The 22,702-nt window shown below is 41.8% G+C and overlaps 1 protein-coding gene across 1 annotated transcript in view; it reads right to left on the reverse strand.

The window, feature by feature from the left end:
• Positions 1-14,066: 14,066 nt before the first annotated feature.
• Positions 14,067-22,702, reverse strand: part of LOC149271462 (integrin alpha-7-like) — a 79,140-nt gene continuing 70,504 nt past the window's right edge. The window contains exons 23-26 of the mRNA XM_089507396.1: positions 22,550-22,663; positions 22,367-22,465; positions 21,958-22,083; positions 14,067-14,240 (exon numbers count right to left, since the gene is read on the reverse strand). Of these exons, the coding sequence (XP_089363522.1) occupies positions 14,067-14,240; positions 21,958-22,083; positions 22,367-22,465; positions 22,550-22,663 (513 nt within the window). The remainder of the gene's footprint in view (positions 14,241-21,957; positions 22,084-22,366; positions 22,466-22,549; positions 22,664-22,702) is intronic.

The raw sequence follows: 22,702 nt of genomic DNA on the forward strand, positions 1-22,702 counted from the left end.
AATATTTATTATGAAAAAAAAATCACAGTGCATACAAAAAAGATGATAAACAGATTATTTACACCAAACAGATAAAATAAAAAGGAGAAAATTACAGAAAACCTAACTACTCACTTGAATGGTAAAGTAACAGTTTTTCTGTCCCTAGGGCTCCGGCAAGGAAAGATGGCGACTTACTCAAAATTAGATCTTGGCCCCTACTCTTTCCCAGTTCATCTCGAGTTTCCAAGCCGGCCCAGAGGTGGTATAAGCGGAGGGAAGGTGTACCATAAGTGACCTCCCCCTTGTGTTGTGGAAACATATCAGTCCAAATAATTTATTTTCATTTTATCGTCCCTCCTGTGCTCGCCACAGCCATAATTCATGCATTTATGAATTTCCTGTAAATTGTGAAGTCCATAGATATGTCACACTTGCTACTTATGACTGAACATCATAGACTTCACAATTCCTTCCAAACTGTTTAAGTGGCGCCACCATGTTTGTACTCTTTTTGTAGGGTGCGCTTTCCCCATTCTAGGTATGCACACAAGGAGGTATGATAATGAATTTATGAGTTATTATTGATATGGGTTGGATATGACCTGGATATGAAATGGTTTTCCTGACTGCTAGTGGTCACTTAGCATATCAAAGAATCCAGGGTCTATGAGGGGATACAGGCATATGGTGAATGACTCAGCTAGCAGACGTAAAGGCACCGCCTCCCTGTGAAATTTCACACCTTGCAAAAGACCAATTTACCTTAAAAGAACTTTTGGCACCACATGCCTATACAATCGAATTAACCCCTCACATACTGAAATTGGCCGTGCCATCTCTACCGGGTAGCCAGTCCATGTACGTACTACACCAGTTGGTGTGACACTCCCGTCTCCCAGTTGATGAGGGGATTATGTCTTCTGAGCCATGGTAGGCCTAGGATGAGAGGTGATACCGGAGAAGGGACGACATCAAACCGGATGGTTTCAATATGGCCATCTCCTATTTTGAGAGTTAGTGGAACGGTCTCCCTTGTAATAGGACCATTCTTAAGGGGGCTTCCGTCCACCAGTTGAATAGCCTCCGGGTTCTTTTTAAGACATGAGGGGATCCTCAGGGCGTGCAGAGTGTCAAATTCCCGCTTGCTCCAGAGTCTACCATGGCTGAAAGGTGTGCGGAATCTTTAGTCCACTGTAATGAGACAGAAACAGATAGGTGAGGAGATAAGCAGGGGCATCTTCCAGGATGTGTATGTAGTAGAGGAGTAGGATCCTTACCCTGGTTATAGCGGGCACAGGCTCTACAGTCTTGGTAGCGGTGACCTTCCTTGACACAGTACATACGTAGATTCAAAGTTCTACGACGCTGTTTCTCTTCAGTTGAGAGAGGGCCTCGTACAATACCTATTTGCATAGGTTCTTCATTGGGAGAAGGAGTTGGGGTTCTTTGAGGTTCACTTGCTGGAGTCCAGCTGGGACTGGAGGTCTGGCGTTCACACCGTCTTTCACGTAGTCTCCGGTTAATCTGCGTAACTAGTAGACTTGGGCACCAGGGGGCTCTTCGTGTTCGTCTTCGTGCTCGTCTTCGGAGAAAAAAAAATCTTCGTATTCTTTTCTTCTTTTCGGGCGAATATTCGTGGACATTCTTCGTGCTCGTTTCATCTTCGTTTTCTCCCGGCGGCGTAGCAGGGGTTAATATGGGGTTAAGAACACATCGGAGCAGCAGCAGATGCGTTCGTGCCATGAAGGTACGTGTGTGCGACTCTATTGGTCGCCGGAAGGGGGCTGGTCTGGCATCAACAAATGAATTGCAGAACTGCAGAATGCACTTCATTCGTTGATGGCAGGCGAGCCCCCTGCCGAAACGTCCAATAGAGTTGCATACACGTACCGAGGTGTACTGTACACAATACACATTGCCCGAAACTAAGGGCCAAGTTCCTCCGAGCAGTTGTCTTGTCTTAGACCTAGACAAATGCTCCATACATGTCACACATCCATAGATGTTTAATAAAAGAATAGGGATTATTTAACATTTTTAAATCGATTTTGGACCACTTTTAAATACATGCCTAACATTTGCTACCTATTTATAATGGCATACTTTGCAACAACCCAACTTTTACTGGACAGGACTGGAAAAAAGCAGGACTGTCCACGAAAATGTTGGGTGTTTGGCAGGTATGCGAATGGAAAAATGTTGGACAAGAACTAAAAAATAGCTTAGGGTTAATGTATGGTTATGTTTAAGATTATTAGCAATGCACTGTTTTGGTAAAAGATGTATTATGTCTAAATAATAATTTAATTTTAATTTGAATGGGTGTTAAAAAAAAAATAGGGGTTTATTAAATTTTATTTTAAAGTTATATTTATTATTAATTACTTTATTATATTTATTTAATGTTGTAGTGCTACCCTACCCAGCTATACCTATGTGCACTAGCATACCTAGTTTAGCTAAATTTGATGGGACAGGAAAAAAGCAGGACTGTCCCTGAAAAAGTTGGGTCTGTTGGCAGGTATGTGGATGGAAAAATGTTATAGGGTGAAGTGTGAGTTATAGCGTTAATGCTAGTGAGTGTGGAAGTGAAGGCCAGGGCAAATAACAAGAGGAAAGGTCCTTGTGATTTGTGAATTGTACGTGTGTGTGTTATGTGTGTTATGTCACTGTGTTATGTGTTATGTTTGGTAGGTTGTGTATCAGACGGAAAAAAATGAAATGGAAATGGAAAAGGCGAATGAGTGGGCAATTGGCGACCCACTCACCTGTTTCACCCCAGAGCAAAGCATCCAAACACTGTCAGTCCTAGACGTTTGGCAGCGGACTTCCAGAGCTCAGACACAAGGCCCTAGCGTAAGCTGGCTACTCCGGCGGAGGTAGCAGGCGTTGCCACACCGCAAACAGACGCAGCCAGGGGGGAGAAACTGTCCTTACCATTAGGGACATTTTGGGCATGACTCTAGCCAAGAAGCGAACTGGCAAAGAAGAGACGCTGGCACCACCACCAGCAGCATTGAAAAATGGAAAAGGCGAATGAGTGGGCAATTGGCGACCCACTCACCTGTTTCACCCCAGGGCAAAGCATCCAAACAACTGTCAGTCCTAGACGTTGTCAGATATTTTATCACAGAAAACATGTATTCTATATATGTATTTTACATGAGCACAAAAGGAAGTCAGAGCCATTTTATTTTACTTAAGCATATAGTGATTATTTCTTTTTGTCTTTGTTCCCTTTATAATTGAGAACAAAGTAGTATTCACGTATATAGATGTTTCAGTATATATATGATACAATTAATGTTATCTTCCGTGAGAAAGTTAAGGAGTAGACACTGCATATCCTTAGGAATGTAAATTGGAATGGGAGATACATGGGAAGACTACAAGACCTGAGTTACTATCTAGGAAGTAACATTTGGCGATTAGGGTGACCAAGGATAAATTCCAAACACATATGTAATGGTTTTAAGTTAATTCTTAAACAAGAGCGTCTCTCACAGGTAAATTAAGAAATTACAACAGTGTAAATATGAGTAGAAATTCTAATTATAATGGGTAAAACCCACCGTTATGATTGGAGAATTCCAATCAAAAGGTGGAGGCTATGATAGTAAGCCCTGTCTTTAAAAGCTTATGTCTTTAATAGAGAAAAAAAAAAGAGAAAAAGATCGCACCCTGAAATAGACAGACCCGGACGGACTTATTCACCAAATTTACCCCAGAGAATTGGAATCTTAAGATTCTGGCACCATATTTCACTCTTAGAGTTACTTTGAGTTCTAACCTATATAACTTGTAGAAAGTTATATTCTTTCCTATTTAATTTCTTGCCACTGAATCTGGATTAATTTCTACAAGGACCAGTTGGACAACAGCAACAAGTGGTGGTAAATATAATTGTTTTATTATTCTGAATAGAGGTGAATTTTGTCTTCTTCGTATAGAATTCCCTGTTTCCGGGAAATAGTATATTACATTATTGTATATGACGGCTTGTGAGACTGCAGCTTATAACCCGTGATAATAACAATAATAAAAAGGTATTTTTACCTATAGACGAAGTTTGACATTATTTGCATCTATTAGGAACTTCACTAATACTCTTAGACACAAATTATTTTTAATTTGTCATATTAGTTAAACTAATATAAGAGAAATAGTGATATCTTTATTACTGCCCTGATTATTATCAATTTTTGGTTGCTGAGTGGACTGGAAATTAATTGTGTGTTAGACTCATAAAATAACAATTTTATCATATTGATCGATAATATACTGCATTTGAATTGATTTATTTTTGACATGTTTTAAGAATTTTGTGTTTTATATTATGCACTGTGTGACTCATATATATATTTTATAAATTGTATTTACAATAAATAATATTTTTATTGACTATCGTGGCGATATCTATCTAATTTGAATTATAATTTTCGGCGATCTGAAAGAATTTAGGATCGGAGATAAAATATAGGGTATCTCCTTAAATTAATATTGTGGATGTGGTACTACAATATTTGGTAGCGTCGTTATTTTGTGTGTGTGACGAAATATTGGTTTTGCCTATTTTGTCTCATTAATATTCCTAACAACGTTTGGCAGCGGACTTCCAGAGCTCAGACACTAGGCCCTAGCGTAAGCTGGCTACTCCGGCGGAGGTAGCAGGCGTTGCCACACCGCAAACAGACGCAGCCAGGGGGGAGAAACTACCCTTACCATTAGGGACATTTTGGGCATGACTGTAGCCAGGAAGCGAACTGGCAGAGAAGAGACACTGGCACCACCACCAGCAGCAGCAGCATTGGGAAAGGCGAATGAGTGGGCAATTGACGACCCGCTCACCTGTTTCACCCCAGAGCAAAGCATCCAAACACTGTCAGTCCTTGGCGTTTGGGAGCGGATTTCCAGAGCTCAGACACAAGGCCCTAGCGTAAGCTGGCTACACCGGTGGAGGTAGCAGGCGTTGCCACACCGCAAACAGACGCAGCCAGGGGGGTGAAACTACCCTTACCATTAGGGACATTTGAGGCATGACACTAGCCAGGAAGCGAACTGGCAGAGATGAGACGCTGGCACCACCACCAGCAGCAGCAGCAGCATTGGGAAAGGCGAATGAGTGGGCAATTGACGACCCGCTCACCTGTTTCACCCCAGGGCAAAGCATCAAAGACTGTCAGTCCTAGGCGTTTGGGAGCAGACTTCCAGAGCTCAGACACAAGGCCCTAGCGTAAGCTGGCTACACTGGCGGAGGCAGCAGGCGTTGCCACACTGCAAACAGACGCAGCCAGGGGGAGAAACTACCCTTACCATTAGGGACATTTGAGGCGTGACACTAGCCAGGAAGCGAACTGGCAGAGAAGAGACGCTGGCACCACCACCAGCAGCAGCAGCAGCATTGGGAAAGGCGAATGAGTGGGCAATTGACGACCCGCTCACCTGTTTCACCCCAGGGCAAAGCATCAAAGACTGTCAGTCCTAGGCGTTTGGGAGCGGACTTACAGAACTTAGACACTAGGCCCTAGCGTAAATTGGCTACACCGCCGGAGGTAGCAGTCGTTGCCACACCGCAAACACGTGCAACCAGGGGGAGAAACTACCTTGAACATTAGAGAAAGAAAATTAACTTTCCAAGCTAAGAGCTGGGTAACCCAACTTGGGCAGATTGAATTTAAGAAAGGCAATCTGCTCCATCAGATGAGGTGCCATGCGTGAGCGCTGTGGACTCAGTATGTTTCCAGTCATAGAAAACACGCGCTCACTTTGAACAGTGGTTGGCGGACATGATAGAAGCTGCTGCGCAACCCATGAGAGTGCAGGCCACACACTCTTCTTTTCATCCCAGTAGCTAAGAGGATCAAAATCAGGTGCAGAAGGAACTTTACAGAGGTAAAGTTTGACCATTTCAGCAGCACTACTCTCCTTTCTGCTGCTAGCTCTGTCAGATGGTCCAGCTATACTCCCATGTGCCTCTTCCCAAAACGCAGCTGCTCCACTCAGCTGTGTTGTGATGCTTGTGGCACTGCTGCTGATGCTGCTGCTAGGAGTAGCAGACCACATCATCTCTTCCTCCTCCTGCACCTCTCCCTCCTCGGACAGCATTCCCATTTTATGCTGCCAGTCACACACCTTGTTAACCAGTTGCTCCCGGTAGCTACTGAGAACTGAGAATTTCATTGCTAGCTTTCCCTTAATTCTTGGATCGCAAAGGCACGCTAGCATCATTTCGGGACTCTCTTCCATGCGTTCGCGAAGGTGTACTTTTAGCAGATCCTTCAGCTTCCTGACTATGGCTGCTATGTCAGGATGTAGAGTGCCACCTTGAACAGCCTCACGGTTTTCAAGGAACACATCCATCTTGCTGCCTAGATGGGAGAAGTATGCCCCTCCAACAGCAATGAACTGACCAATAAGTCGCGTTACTTTATTGGCCTGCTGTTTGGGCATTGTTCTCTTGGAGTGGAATGCCACAAATTGTTCCAGGGTGGGCTGGACATGCAGTGCTCCAACCTGCCTTGGTCTCTGGCTGCCAGCACTAGCTGCTGCTGCTATTGGCTCAGAAGCAGCTGTTGGGGTTTCTCCACTCTCTCTGGAGATGGTACTAGTTGTTGTTTTTGTAATACCACGGCCACCAGCAATGCTGCCTGCACTAAGTTTTACTTCTGCATCTTTCCCCAATAGCACAGCGTTGTGTTGAGTGCTGAGGTGATGCTTAATGCTAGCACTGGTAAAATGGCCAGACACTTTCCCTCTGCTTATTAGCTTCCCACAATGTTTGCACTTTCCATATCTTCCTTCTTTAACATTTTCAAAGTGCTCCCAAATTGGGGCACGCATAGCCTTGTAGTGTGCCTTGGGTGCTGCTTCTACTGCTTGGGGTGGATGAACAGAGGCAGAACTAGTGGTGGTGGCACTGGTGGTACCAGTACTGGCCATAGTGGGACTGCTAATTGCTTTAACTCTACCAGATTTGGTAGGTTTTGCTGCTGGTGGTGGTGATGATCGTAGCGGAGAAGGTGGAGGCTCAGGGGAAAATTGTGCACTAGTCATTTGGACACTGCTCCCTGAGGAATCTGGTTCCTGACCACTCATCTCCTCTACTTCCTCTGGCTCATAATCTAGTTCTTCATTAGCCAGATCAAATGGAATTCCTGCTAGGCTGGAGCTAAGACTGATATCGTGACTAGTAGTAGTGCGAGCAGGAAGAAGAGACTCTGCACTTGGCCTCTCAGTCTCAGGCTCCTCTGCTACCTCTCTAGGTGGAGTTCCACTATGTGTAGCCCTCTCTCTAACTGTCTTTACAAAAATATTGTAAGGACTTGGTGGCTTGCTAGAGGTACTAGGAGGACATGGCGTGGTGGTACCGGTGGGAATAGTAGGCGCAGCACTAGTGGTGGTAGAGGCGGTAGAGGTGGTGGTGGTGGTTTTCCCTACGAAGGAATGAGATCGCTTTGGTTTGGGAAAACCCCTCTGAGTCTTACTGCTAATTTGGCTCTGCTTGGTACCTTGCATGCTGCTTGTGGATGGGGAAGATGCTGCTTGGGGCAAAAGGCACTTCTTTTTACTCACTGGGCTAGTAGAAGTACTAGTTGTGCTACCCTTTAACTTTGAACGTGCTTCTGGTGCTTTAGGCTTTCTGTAAAAAACCATAGAGCTTGTGGGCCTACCAGCACTACTACTGCCTGCTGTTGGTGCCTTTCCTTTACTTGATGATCCTTCAAGCAATGCTTCCCCAAATGATAAGCGAGAGCTTGGCCTACTTGGCCGACTAGACTGACGCAAAGGCTGCATCTTAGAACTGGTGGTGGTGCTGGTGGTGGTGGTGGTGGTGGTAAATGGAGCTTGTCCCTCCTTAGTCCCAAAAGGAGGATCCATTTCAAATTTTGTGTTGTGTGTGTAGTGTAGTGTTTAAAAAAACTATAAAAAATAAAAAAGGGGATAAAAAAATTAAAGACAAAAAAATTAGAGGAAGTTCTCTTCAGTGCTACTGCTGAAAAAGTAAAACTATGCACAACTGCACTGTGCTGTTGTGTGCAATCTGCCAAAGTGCTCAAGTTATTTAAATTATTAACTCAAGATTAACTATATTAACTAGCAGTATTTTATTTTTAATTTGAATTTACACGGCCTAAGAGCCTAGCCTACTACTATGCTAAGCCTAAAGCTGTATTCCTTAGTATTCTAGTCTAACTCTAGGCAGACGCTCTCAAGCCTACTAAGATAAAGTGAGGTTAAATTATATAATATTATTAATAGATTAGAATTACTTATATTATGGATTATAGATAGAATATAGATTATGAATTAGAAAGAATTACTTATATATATTATAGATTATGAATTAGAATTTATTATATTATGTTATATAATAAATATTAGAAGAATTACTTATATTATGGATTATAGATAGAAGAATATACATTATGAATTAGAATTTAGAATTACGTATATTATAGATTATGAATTAGAATTTATATTATATTATGTTATATAATATATAATAGATTAAAGATTAGAATTATTTTAGTACTACAGCTAGTACCTTGAAGCTTTGCTTAGTACAGTTGTTGTCGTCACACAGTCAATCTTTCTTGAAAAGAAATTAGAAATAAAATAAAATGTCACAGCAAAACAGTTAGCTTCACTGCTTGCTGAACAAAAACACACAGCACTTATGCGGCTGCACTCACTAGCCCAACAAGTTCACTTCACTGATGGACTGAGGTGAGCAAAACAAATGAAATAAAATAAATTTTTATTAATTAAGAAAAATTTACTTGGTCTCTTGCTGTTGCTAAAACAAAGCACAAACTAAAGAGCTGCAGCACCAGTACTAATAAGATTACTAGATTAGCTGAACTATAAATTAGTAGTAATTAATTATTAATTTTATTTATAGCTAATTAACTATTAAGCTAGCTAAAATGAATTATATAATATTACTAATATAATGATTTTAGATTAGACACTAGTGGATGTCTTGAATGTCTACAGTACACTCTACACTAGTATACTATAGTATATATATATATATGGCTGACAAATATATATATAATATTATAATGTATTAAATTATTATATATTCTATTAAATTATTATTTATAAATTCTATTATTTAATTTACCTAAGTGAAGACAGGACAGGCAATAGGCAGTGCCAGCCCAGGGCAAGGGCACCCCAGTGCCAATGAGGCACTGGGTGCACTGTCAACTCAACAGCACTACACAGTTGATGACAGACAGATCACAGAAGCACTGAAAAAAAATTAAATAAAAAAATGACTAAATTAATAAAATTATTAATTCAGTAGAACTAAACACAGTACACTGTGAGAAATGGCAGGCTGAGGCTTACCAGTCTCACACAGAACAGAACTATCTCTCTCTGTAACGCTCGTATGCAGCACAGCAGTGTTGCCAAAGCAGTCACAGCGAAAAATGAATGGATCTCTCAGGCAAGCTCTGGTCTTATAAAGGCGCTTTTAGAATTCAAAAAAACAGCAGCACAGGCATTGGACGAGACCCTTAGCGTGACAGCACAAGAGTGAGCTGATTGGAGAGACGAGGATCAGCTCACTCCTGTTTGAAATTTTGGCGGCAGCGCGGCAAAAACGAAGACGATCGAAGATTCTTCGTGGTTGTGAGTCTTCATCTTCTCCTACGTTTTGCCCGCACTGTATTCTCTTCGGCGCGTCTTCGGCACGAACAAAAAAACGGCCTCTTCGTGCTCGTTTACATGTTCGCCCGAAGACGAATGCGCAGATCTAGTAACTAGGCGTATGAATTCCTCTAAAGGTGAAGGAATGAAAGTACGTGAAAGTTCATCTTTGACGGCCTCAGACAGGCCCCAGCGAAATAGATCATGAAGGGCTGGCTCATTCCAATTAGACTCCAGAGCCAGGCGTCTGAATTCCGTGACATATTCCTCCACGGGGCGCCGACCTTGTTTTAGAGTATGTAGGGTGGTTGCTGCAGAGGAGACCCTGTAGGGATCTTCGTAGAGAGAATCTAACGCCTCCCGAAAGGATCTCCAAGAGTCTAATAAACTGTTGTTGCTATGCAGTAGATGATGTGCCCAGAGTTGGGGTTCTGAGAGCAAGGAGATAACTGTGTGCACTTTAATATAGTCCGTTGCATAGGTTCGAGGTCTCAGGCGAAACAGGATCTCGCAGGAGGTTATAAACGTACAATACTTGCTCCGATCCCCAGTGAAACGTTCGGGTAAAGGAACTTGAGGTTCTAAAGCTGAAGCGCCTTCCATAACAGGTGGGGCGGCAGCAGGTGTAACAGCAGGAGCTTGGTCAGTAGAAGCGTTTAGTTGAATTTGAAGGTGGTGTACCTGTTGTCTCAGATGATGTTGTTCAGCCTGGATCTCCTGCAGCGTGTGTTGAACATTAGACAATCGTGTCAGCCAAAACTGCGGGTTCCATATTGAATCATTGAAGGCTAACAACCTGGGTGTATTTGAGAGTTGACCTGGCAGGGCTTTCAGATGAAAACCATAAGTGTCTTTCCTTGCAACCCAGCAAGCGAGTCACAGGTGTTCACAAACCTATAATATGGTCCCGGGAAAACTAAGCAAATAATTTTGGCTGAACAATAATTGCCTGGTATGTGAGGTAGGACATGAGAACTGGGAGTTTTGCTAAAAGTGAATCTAGTGAACAAGCTGGGAATTGAATCTCTTACTGCCAAGATGCGCAAAGCCACAGTAGTTAAATAAATCCAGAGATCTTTCAAAAAGCAAAATACTTCTAATACACTTACCTAGCAGACATTGTGAAAGAAAGCCAGCAAAACAGACCGTAAATAATCACACAAACGTCATATCGCAATGTATGGAATAAAGAATTATTACTTGTTCACTAAATACGTTAGTGACTCATCTTGACCAAAAATTAGTATCTGCGTTATTATAAAAAGTGAATGTCCATTTGTACATCAGAATGATACCAGAATATGATTGAGCTGACTAGGAACAGGGCGAGAGTTGTGCCTTTAATTTAAGGAAAGTATAGCAAGTTACCTTGTACCTTGAAGTAAATGTACACACATTCCCACTATTTCCTTTTGCAGTTCAATGATAGGAATGATTTTTCCCATTGACATAATGTATATTTTATTTAGGGAAGTTCATGTAAAAGAGATGTTTTTATTTAATTGTATTTTATAGATAATTACTCAAATAGTCTTGTAGGTTTGCAATCATTCTTGAGAAATTATTTTTAATGCACATTTCTGACATAAATAGACGAATCCCAAAAAGATTGTGGAATCCTTTTCTCGACTGGTGTTAGGGACAATAAAATATGCCCATGATCTCTGGAATAGCTACAGGATGTTCTACTATGAATGGACATCATCTATATTACCCATTTTGCAGCAGTATCCAGCAAACTACAGGTTAAGAAGAAGTACTTAAAACATTCATTAATTTTACCTCTCTAAATATATAAATTAAATAACACATTCATCTACTTATCTTTTAAATTAATGCGTATAACACTGTTATTTGAGCACAACTAATAGCCAATAAAGTATTTTTTTTATAAATATATTTATTTATATAACCATTTTAAGCTATTGCATTAGCCATATTATTAGCATGAAACAAAAGAAAATAGAAAACAAAATGATTACCCTCAAAGTAATGACGATAATGAAGTCCAGTGTATTGGCGTCCATAATAGGGGAAAAAACCCCAAAAGCTTATGAGCCACTTCATTGGTTGTTATGGTGGTTTGACCAGTTTCCAGACTTTGGACCACAATTGCTTTTTATATGTAACCCCCACTGCATCTCCTGCCAGGAGAACAAGAATTATGGCTTGAGATCAGGACCAGCGAAATAACATCAATGCCCATTGGTGACCACATCTGCAATATCTTTAATGCTTTGTGTTGGTGAAGGAAGCGCTTGTGCTACTATGCCTGAGATGTAAGTCTGGCTCTGTGATAAAATCTAGGGTTAATGGAAAACATGCCTACATTGTCTAATGTAAGATAAATATTTTGTATTTGCTTGTTTCAAATACTCACCTTTGATAAGTGTACCATACTACAAAGACAAATTGACCAAAATCCAAAAAAATAAGGATTTTATATTCAGTAATAGAAAATTCTACAATTTCACCTTACTGCTATGAAAAAGAAACATGGGCATTCAATCACACCCTTATGCTTGGGTGCCTCATGGTAGATGTACATTATCCTTGTGACAGGTAAATTTAGAGGTTGAAATTATATATATATATATATATATATATATGTATATATAACATCCAAAAATAGTTACCGGAAACTGCAGTTTTCTAATCAACGTTTCAGTCTGTTTATTAGACTTTCATCAGGACATCTAATAAACAGACTGAAACGTTGATTAGAAAACTGCAGTTTCTCGAGTGATTATTTAAAGAAGTCCCTGGAGTGCCGGTAACTATTTTTGGATGTTATATGATTTGCTGTTGCAGCTACTTGGCACCGGGCTAAAAAAGTGGTGATTGGTGTGCAATTGTTAATTTTGGACATATATATATATATATATATATATATATATTATATTGTGTGTGTGTGTTGACAGAATAGAACTCCAGTGTGTGTGACAGTCATAAACAGACCAGGAATTCTGTGTATCTCTGGTATATGAAACCATTGTGGCCTTCAAAGACTGGAGTTGTATAGCCCTCTTCTAACCTTCCACCAAAGATTTTTCAGGTCTCCCATTCATTTGATTGAATATACATTTTTGCGCCATAATTAAGTTTCATACTTCACCATGGTGTTTCAAGGCACATATAATTAATCAAGTGTTGTTATTGATGATCATACAGCTCTTAATTGGACTTTGTAGGACATAAATGAAGCAATACATACAACTTTATCAGCCATAATACTACAACGCGTGGGCTAACAGTGAGTTACCAGGTTACCCGTGAGATACAAGAGTGTGATAAAGAGGGCATGTGATTGTGAAAGAATGAAAAATGTTAGTGTATGTCATATATAAAGAGAATCAAGACCTAATTTATAGGTTTTGATTTAATTCAAACTATCATATGAAATTCTACCTATTTGATACTGCAAATAACAAGAGAAAGTCTTTGGTATGTTGCACAGTGAAGAAGAGCAAGATCTACAACCCAAGCTTACCTAGGCACAAATTCTAACCAACGCCAGATCAGTCCGTATGCACAATGGGTAATTGTCAGAAAAACCAGACAGAAAATGAGAAAGAAACGAAAAGACAAGCCAATGCTACTGGTCTCCTGATGTGGCATTAAGTCTGGTGTTCTGTGCAAGTGCCGTATGGGAAATCCATCCCTGTCTGCCAGATGTTCTTAAAACATTCATCGAAATAATATTCTGGAAGCTACTCGTAATTCAAATCCAGTAGAATAGGTAGCTGGGCTTTATATTAAAATGCTTGGTGAGCCTGGTGGACTGAGCCCTTTTGGTTTGACATATATAAAAGACATCTTTGTCAACTCTGGCATAACTGAATAACTATTATGGAAATTGGATAGACATGCTGCAGCAGCAAGGAGCTAGTAAGGCAACACTTATGTGCATAACATAATTTCAAGTTCATGTAAAACATATTTAACACAATGTGATATCCATTAGTTCTGGAGTCCAGTTGCCTATACATTGAATCTCAAATGTCTATAAGTCTTTCCCCATCATCAAAGGTTTTTGTTAGTGTAATCTGTGGTAGTATGGTATGAATACCACAGAGTGTAACAAATCCACTTAAGATCCATATTGAGGAAAACACACAATATTTTCTATTTTTCCCCTGTATGCAGTGTCATTTGAGGATAAATACACAAGGAAAGCATTTTTTCAGTTGTGCTCCATCACTTGCAATGTGCTAATGCCACAGATGAATCTCCTGGAGCTGGCGGGAATAAACAGCAGTGCTAAGCCAATCCTGAAATGTCTTCAAATCCAGTGATGACTTCATATACAAACAATCGGAAATAAAATACTAGAAAGAACCCAACACCAAAGGGATCCAAGCCTTTCTGTCACTGGGGTAGTCTTGAAGAGGGGTTGGATACCGCAGGAGAGAGAGGAATAGAGGTTAGGAAGAGTTGTTCAATGACCCATCTTCGCTCCAGTTTGTCACCCAGTCCTTCTTTTTAATAGTCCCAGTCTTTTCCTCCCACACCATTGGCCTCTCCTCTTTTGGAATCTTTACAGCATGGTGCTGTGGCAACTTCTCTTCCTGGTAACGTTTCCTCTTGAAAAACCCACACTAAATGAGAGCAATATAAGAAATGAGACTGAGAATACAGAGATAAAACACCAAAAGTAGGAACTCAAAGGAATGGGAGAAAAAAAAGAGAGAAGGAATCAAAAAAGGCAGAAGTATATGGAACTAAAATGATAGTAGAGAACATAGCAGAATGTGAGAAAATTGAAAGGACAAAATTAATAAAATACACAGAAATCAGTATATTAAGAAAATATAGCTAATTCAACATCACAACACAATGGTGGAAAACACTATCAAAATAAATATTAGTATTGTATATTTATAAAATATTACTTTGTACTACAGATTTTTGTTTTGTTTTTTTTGAACTCCAGACATGTCATAAAGAAAACCACTCTTTGCGATAACTTCTTGGATCTTCAATGCAATCTTTTATTTGCATGGTAGGTGCTTGTGGAGATTTATTTGAGCCAGCAACCAAAAGATGAATACATGTATACTCAGAGGGCATGGGCGTAGGAACCCTTAAAAATCTGGGGGGGAAAGCATTTTCCCCCATCAGATCCCCACTTTCTCACACTATCTACCCCCTCTCCCCCCTCTCACACTTTCTTTCTATCTACCCCCTCCCTACCCTTCCTTCTCACACTATCTACCCTCTCCCTACCCCCCCTTTTCACTAGCTACCCTCCCTTCTCACTAGCTGCCCTCTCCCTATCGCCCCCTTCTCAGTAGCTACCCTCTCCCTACCGCCCCCTTCACACTAGCTACCCTCTCCCTACCCCCCCTTCTCACTAGCTACCCTCTCCCTACCCCCCTTCTCACAAGCTACCCTCTCCCTACCCCCCCTTCTCACTAGCTACCCTCTCCCTACCCCCCCTTCTCACTGTCTACCCCAGGGGTGTCCAAGTTTTTTCAGCAGTGGGCCACTTCACCAGAATTGTATACGTGTGTGGGCCGCACTCATTTTTCACTGTGATAAAATATGGCCTTTAATAAAATATGCAGATTAAAATAAAGTAAATGACACAAAACCTTTACTTTTCCTCTCACTGATTTCTGGGCCTGGAAAGTTTTGTGACTACAAATTCAGGACTCAGGATAATTAAAAATGAAATACTTCTATTTATTCTAGGGATGCACTAAAATGAAAATTCTGGACCAAAACATTCACGGTTCATTTAGCCAAAACCGAAAATGACCCCCCACCTTTAAAAATAATAATAATAACTCATATTTTTAATAAAAGTAGGTAACACACCACAATTGGACAAAAAAAATTAGCAATATGACTTGGCATGATAGGAGTGTAATTGCTAACAGCAATCACACTCCTATCATACCCAGGCAGCCAGTACATGCTGGTACAGGGTGGTTGTAAGTGATGTGCAGACCCCATACTGCTGGCAGCATCAATACACAAAGGGGGCAGCTAGCTAGGTTTCAGCATGTACTGGCTGACTTGGCATGATAGGAGTGTGATTGCTAACAGCAATCACAGTCCCATCATGCCTAGGTTCCAGCACTTACACATCCAACCAGTAAATGCTGTAACCTAGCCATGATGGGACTGTGATTGCTGTTAGCAATCACACTCCTATCATGCCAAGTCAGCCAGTACATGCTGGTACAGGGTGGCTGTAAGTGATGTGCAGACCCCATACTGCTGGCAGCATCAATACACAAGGGGGGCAGCTAGCTAGGTTTCAGAATGTACTGGCTGACTTGGCATGATAGGAGTGTGATTGCTAACAGCAATCACAGTCCCATCATGCCTAGGTTCCAGCACTTACACATCCAACCAGTAAATGCTGTAACCTAGGCATGATGGGACTGTGATTGCTGTTAGCAATCACACTCCTATCATGCCAAGTCAGCCAGTACATGCTGGTACAGGGTGGTTGTAAGTGATGTGCAGACCCCATACTGCTGGCAGCATCAATACACAAGGGGGGCAGCTAGCTATGTTTCAGCATGTTCTGGCTGACTTGGCATGATAGGAGTGTGATTGCTAACAGCAATCACAGTCCCATCATGCCTAGGTTCCAGCACTTACACATCCAACCAGTAAATGCTGGAACCTAGCCATGATGGGACTGTGATTGCTGTTAGCAATCATTCTCCTATCATGCCAAGTCAGCCAGTACATGCTGGTACAGGGTGGCTGTAAGTGATGTGCAGACCCCATACTGCTGGCAGCATCAATAGACAAGGGGGACAGCTAGCTAGGTTTCAGCATGTACTGGCTGACTTGGCATGATAGGAGTGTGATTGCTAACAGCAATCACAGTCCCATCATGCCTAGGTTCCAGCACTTACACATCCATGCTATCACACACACTCATTCATTCATATACTCATTCATTCACAGATTCATTCCCTCAATCACGCATACTGATTCAAACACCCTCCCCACCCCCTTACCTGCACTGCAGCTCCTCGATGCCACTCTCACAGACTTCAGCAGGGGGCGCGGCCTCCCTCTGCGTTCTCTGGTACTGCACAGAGGAAGCAGGATGTGATGTCACGTGAACTCTGCTGGGTTCCGCTTCCTCTCTGCAGTACAGAAGACCCTCCCGCAGGTAAGTAGCAGGGCTCTTGTTGTAGCAGGGCTCGAGGTGCGGACCGCGTAAGATCGGTTGCCCTGGTCTCGAGGGCCGCATTTGCCGCGTTTCTATTGGGGGGCCCTGGGGGGGAAGCAGGATGGAAGCACAGAGGAAGCAGAATGTGATGTAATGTCACGTGAACTCTGCTGGGTTCCGGTTCCTCTGTGCAGTACAGAAGACCCTCCCACAGGTAAGTAGCAGGGCTCGAGGTGCGGACCGCGTAAGATCGGTTGCCCTGGCTGCCGATCTTACGCGGGCCGCACCTCGAGGTCTCGCGGGCCGCATTTTTGGCGTTTCTATTGGGGGGTTCCTACGGCCCTGGGGGAGATTTCTTAATTATCGGTCCCCTCCGCATGAGTTACTGGGGGGGATCTGTCCCCCCCCGGTTCTTACGCCCATGTCAGAGGGGGTACAAACAGTTATTTATATAACAGCAGTGTCATAAAAATCATGATTTATTGGGCTTTTCCAAATTCTAAAAATATGCTTTGTGACATATGTTACCTACAAGCTTCACAGCACCATAAAGGATTATTTGACATTTATGAACATTAAACTGCAGCTCCTATACTCTTGACTTTTTCCACCTGGAAGGTCTACTCTGTTGCAGACCTTAGTATCATCTGCAAAAAGGCATACATACCATTAAGACCTTCTGTAATATTACTAATAATATTAAAAATTACGGGTCCCAATACTGATCCTTGAGGTACCCCATTGGTAACAAGACCTTCTACCAAATATACACTATTAAGTACCTTCTGTCTCCTGTTACTGAACCATTGCGTTATCCATTAAACTGCAATTTATTTGTTTTCTATGTCTTATATGTGTTGCTCTTCCCTGGTCTATTGTTTTAGTTACCCAGTTAGCAAACCATCTGCATCCATATATTTAACAATCCTGTCCTTTAGCATAGTCTCCATTAATTTGCAACTACTGACATAAGACTTACTGTTCTTTAGTTGACAGTCTTTCCTGCTCTGTTTTTTATGAAGTGATAGTACAACTGTCAACTTCCAGTCTTCTGGAACTACTCCTGCCGATAGTGACTGGTAGTAAGACAGTAAGTCTGCTAGCAGTTTTGCTAGGACACTCTGGGTTTCTTTATGAATGAATGAATCTAATGAATTAGTCTGTTTTTACTTTGGAGAGTTATAGTAGAACTTCTTCCTCTGTAAACACACTTGTTTTACATGTCACCATATTTCTCTTTGACAACTTTCACCTTCCTCTGTAAAAACAGAACAGTGTTTATTTAAGCAGTTGGCTAGATCTTTATCTTCGTTTATAAAATCCCTTCATTTGTCTTTAGGTTAATTATTCCTGGTTTATGTTTCCTTATTTCACTTATATGGCTTGAAAGTATTTTTTTCTCCCTTTTTGTTAACCCAGCAATTTTCTCCTCAGTGTTTGTTTTGGCGTATATAATAATGCTCTTTGCCTTCCTAAGCTTAGCTTTATATTTGCTCCCATCATCTTCATTTTGAGTTTGTTTATAGTCCCTATTATATTATAATAGGGGTATAACAGTATATTTGCCACATCAACTGAGTGTTTTTTTCATTCAGTCTTATTAACACGTTTAATGCAATGTTAAGTCCACTTTAAAAGTGCTGTTCCACATAGACAACATATATGTTCTTGTTGAACACATTTCAGCAGGGCCTTTGAATCTTGTCTGTATTCATTGCTAAGCCTGCCCATCTCTGACATCATAAAAGAGGTGTTACCTTTAAGGTTTTCTAATAACCATATCTGGGAACTTCTGGGCTCCGGCTACCCAGAGGCTTCCCTTGCAGGACGCAGCCAGGACTGCCCACTGACGTCAGTGGGCGGTCCCGTGATGTAGGTGGGAGTTCCCCTTGATGTCAGTGGGAGGTCCCCCTGATGTCAGTGGGAGGTCCCAATGATGTTGGGGGCGTTCCCGCTGACGGCAGCGGGAAACACTTCCATTTAAACGCAAAATGAGTGGGGCGTGTGAAGACCTCGCGACCCGGAGAAGCGGTGCTTCACCCCGCAATCTCTGGGTCAAACCCGGAGAGTTCCCAGGTATGCTAATATCTCTCATCACACCTATCACATAGAACACCTTACTCAATTGCACTCACTGGCCATCACTTTGTAAAACTTTTTCCCATGAATGAGCATGGAATGGCAGGTGGGAGTGGGTGTAGGTGGTCAGACTGCTGTGATGTCATATATAGGAGATGGCTTTGGAGGAATGGCAGGACTCTGTTGCTGGGCAACTGTATTATTTGTATAAACTTTTAAACAGCATTAAAGAGAAAAACAAAGTGACTTTTTTCTTCTCTCTCTTTTGCTGAATTTTTCTGGGGATATTTTAAGAGGTCCCCTATGTGGAACAGGACCTTCAAAGTCCTTGGAGTATTTAAATTTCACAAATACTATAAATGTTACATCTTTAGCTGTGTTTCAAACAAGACATGCACAGCAAAAACAGAAAACCAGAGGCAATTATCAATTACATGATGTTTATGTTTCAGTACGAAATAGTGCCGTTAGCTAACTATATACATGTTCTATCTGCGTGCATAATTTACCCTTTAGCTACCATGCAAAAAAATCTATATGTATGCAATCACAACAATGGGTTAATCTCAGGAACCAAGATGTAGACATTAGATAAAAGGGCAAGCAGCACTTTGCAAGTAATAATGGGTAACACACACGTGCTGGGAGTTACCAGCTAGGCATCCTCCTCTGCCTGCCTGTCTGCCTCAGAGGGCTGCACCCCCAGCTGAGCTCTGTAGTAGTTGGTAGTATACTTCGATTGAGCTGTGCTCCTCTTGAAAAAGCCACACTGGAAGCAATGGTTGAAGAATGTGAGTTTTCAAATGAATAAGGAGAAGTGAAGACGTATAGGAAATGTGTCTTGTCAAACGGCAGTGTGATAGCAAATGGATGATATTTTTAACTCGTACTTCGAGAAGTAATGCTAAATCCTGCAATGCTAAAAATTGGTTAGAGAGCAATGCAGGAAGAGTATTTATGAAGACTGTCTTGAAGAAGAAAATCAGATAGTAACCATTGAATCCATCTGAGAAAAAAATGCATTCTATAAAATATAGGTTTTCTATTATCACACTGGGCTGTACGATATCTGGAAAAAAACTATATATATTAAACTTTTGTTTGTTGATAAAATGTATATGTCTATATATACAATCATTTTTAATTTCAATAGACATAATTGACTAGATGCACATTTTACAGCTTGGTAGCTGTTCATACAGGGCCGCCCGACAATGGAGCCGAGTGGGGCAACCGCTCCAGGCGGCACTTTTGAAGGGGCGGCACTTCGCCGCCCCAAGCATTTTTTTTTTTTTAAAGCGAAAGAGAGAGAAAGGGGCGCCGGTGTCAGTACCCGCCCGGCGCCCCTCGCTCTCTCCCCTGCGGCGAGTCTCCCTGTTCGGTCTCGGTGCCGGCTTGTAATGCTGAGTGCCGGAAGATTTCCGGTGCTCAGCATTACAAGCCGGCACCGAGACCGAACAGGGAGACTCGCCGCAGGACTGCTGAAAGGTAAGTACAAGAAGGGGGGGGGGGCGTCAGGGATGGAGGGAGAGGAAGGGTAGATAAGGGGGGGGCGGCAGGGACGGAGGGAGAGGAAGGGTACATAAGGGGGGGGCGGCATTTTAAAATTCGCCTCAGGCGGCATTTTGCCTTGGGCCGGCCCTGTGTTCATATATAAATCAACTGCTAGCCAGTTTAACAATGACTTTTATAAAAGTGATTAAATTATTGTAGAATTGCTCTGCACGTAAGCTTATGTGTGTTAACTAAGTAAGATGGTCAGCTGCTACATTATTAGGTTGATATCAGGGACAGATCAAGATCAGGTCGGGGCCCTGAGGCTATTTAGATATACACATGGCATGGTAACTACCCCTTTTTACAACTTTTGAACCATTTTTTTTTACACAACAGATAGTCCCAGCAAAATGAGATGGAAAAGCCCCAGACAGTATCCCAGGAATCACATTTAAGGAGATAGGATGGGGACCACATTCAAAGTTTTTATTCTGACAAAGTTGAATAAAAGTTATAGCAGCTAACTCAATGTCCAAACATAACTAAGCATTCACCAGACAAGACAGAATAAAAATAAGTCTTTACATATATAATGGAACCAGAACTACTGCTTATTTCCTTGGACTGCTACACTGGTATACAGTACATATTAGACAGATGGACCAAAAATAATTCAGACAAATTCTCAGGTTTGTCTTTGGCCCTTTTGTTTTCATGCAAGGAATTACATTCCCTGTCCATTCGGTTCAGGTCGGAGGCATTTTTGATTCGGGAATGACTCTTTCACAATCTCATTATCATTCACTCTCTCTCACGCTCACTAAATGTTTCCCTACCCTCTCTGCCAACCACTTCCGCTTCTGTGGACCAATTGCACATCTCCTTCTTCATCTTTTCTAACTTAGAGCAATATGGCAGCGCTTCTAGTGACGTCCTCTCCCCTAACTGGAGGATCTGGGATAGAATGTCGCCGGAAGCACCACCATATAATCCTGAATTCACATTAGGGCAAAATGACAGAGTGTTCAGTGACATCCTCTACCCCGATTGGAGGGTTAGGGAGAGGTAGTCACCAGAAGCTCCTCCATGTTGGGCGAAAGTTCCCGCCGGGTTATGTGTGTGCAATGCAGGCAAATGTTTAAATGACAAGGCAGCAAGTAAGCAGCAAATGGGGGTGCTTTGCCAACAGAGGCCCTGAGGTCAATATGAATGAAGGATGGTTGATCAGATTGTTAGCTGCCAGACAGACCTCCTCTGCTAACATAATTAGAAAATAGAAACACAATTGATGGCAGATAAGAACCATTTGGCCAAGGTCTAGCCATTATTTTTTCCTGCTGTAAAGAATCAAATCCTAATCTGTCGTTGGTTTTGTCTTAGATTCACAGCTATGTGTCTGTCGTATGTATGTTTTAAGTCCCTCACCATATTAGTCTCTATCACTACTGGGATGCTGTTTCCTACATTATATCTAAGCCTCTGGCCCTCTGTTCTAACAAATTATGGAATAATGGTCCCATCATACAAGACAATGCTGCCCCTGATATCGTGGTAAATGCACTGGCCAAAGTAAACTACATATGGTTCCCACTGCTTACCTTCCACAATATAAACACAAGGAGTAAGAGTAGCAATATCCCAGCCAGCACAGCAATAAGAATAATCCACCAGGGAATGCCCCCAACTGCTGCCACAACGAGGTCTGAGTACACCATCACAGGAATCTGCAAAGATAACCAGGAAGGCAGATGTGGCTTAGGCTCAAAAGGCACAACCTAACTGTAAAAACTCAAAACCCTTTCTCTCCAGTACATTTATTACAAAAAAAAAATTGGAACCGTGATTCTATGTACAGTGAAAAGAATGTGAAAAGGAGTTGTACTCAGCCGACTGTCATGACAAAGAAAAGCAATGGAGAAAAAAAGGGTTAATAACATCTAGACATCCAAAATCCTTCATTTTAGATCATTAAGTTGTGCAATCAGAAGAGAAGAGTGAGCATGGCACCTGTGTTGTCGCGTCTCTCAGCACCAGATTTTTCACAGTGGACTTCACAGTAATATTTGCTCTGATTATCACTTCCATGGAGCTGACAGAGGGGAATTCCTGTAGGAGGGAACATTTGGAGACTAAAAAAATTGCCCTAAAACAGACTACACACAAATGAAAACAGGATTATACGGGACTAACCTCCAGTAATGTGCTGTTCCAGAGCCTTCCATGCACCCTTAAGACCACCTGCTCCTCGATACTATGCAGAGGACACTGAAATATGACACAACCGGCCGTAGCCCTGGCACAGTCCTGAGGAAGAACACAGATAATGTAAAGTGGATAATCCCA

The sequence above is a fragment of the Sceloporus occidentalis genome, unplaced genomic scaffold (assembly GCF_023333645.1).
Source record: "Sceloporus occidentalis isolate IW3139 unplaced genomic scaffold, rSceOcc1.0.p SCAF_506, whole genome shotgun sequence".
NCBI classification, from domain to species: Eukaryota; Metazoa; Chordata; class Lepidosauria; order Squamata; family Phrynosomatidae; genus Sceloporus; species Sceloporus occidentalis.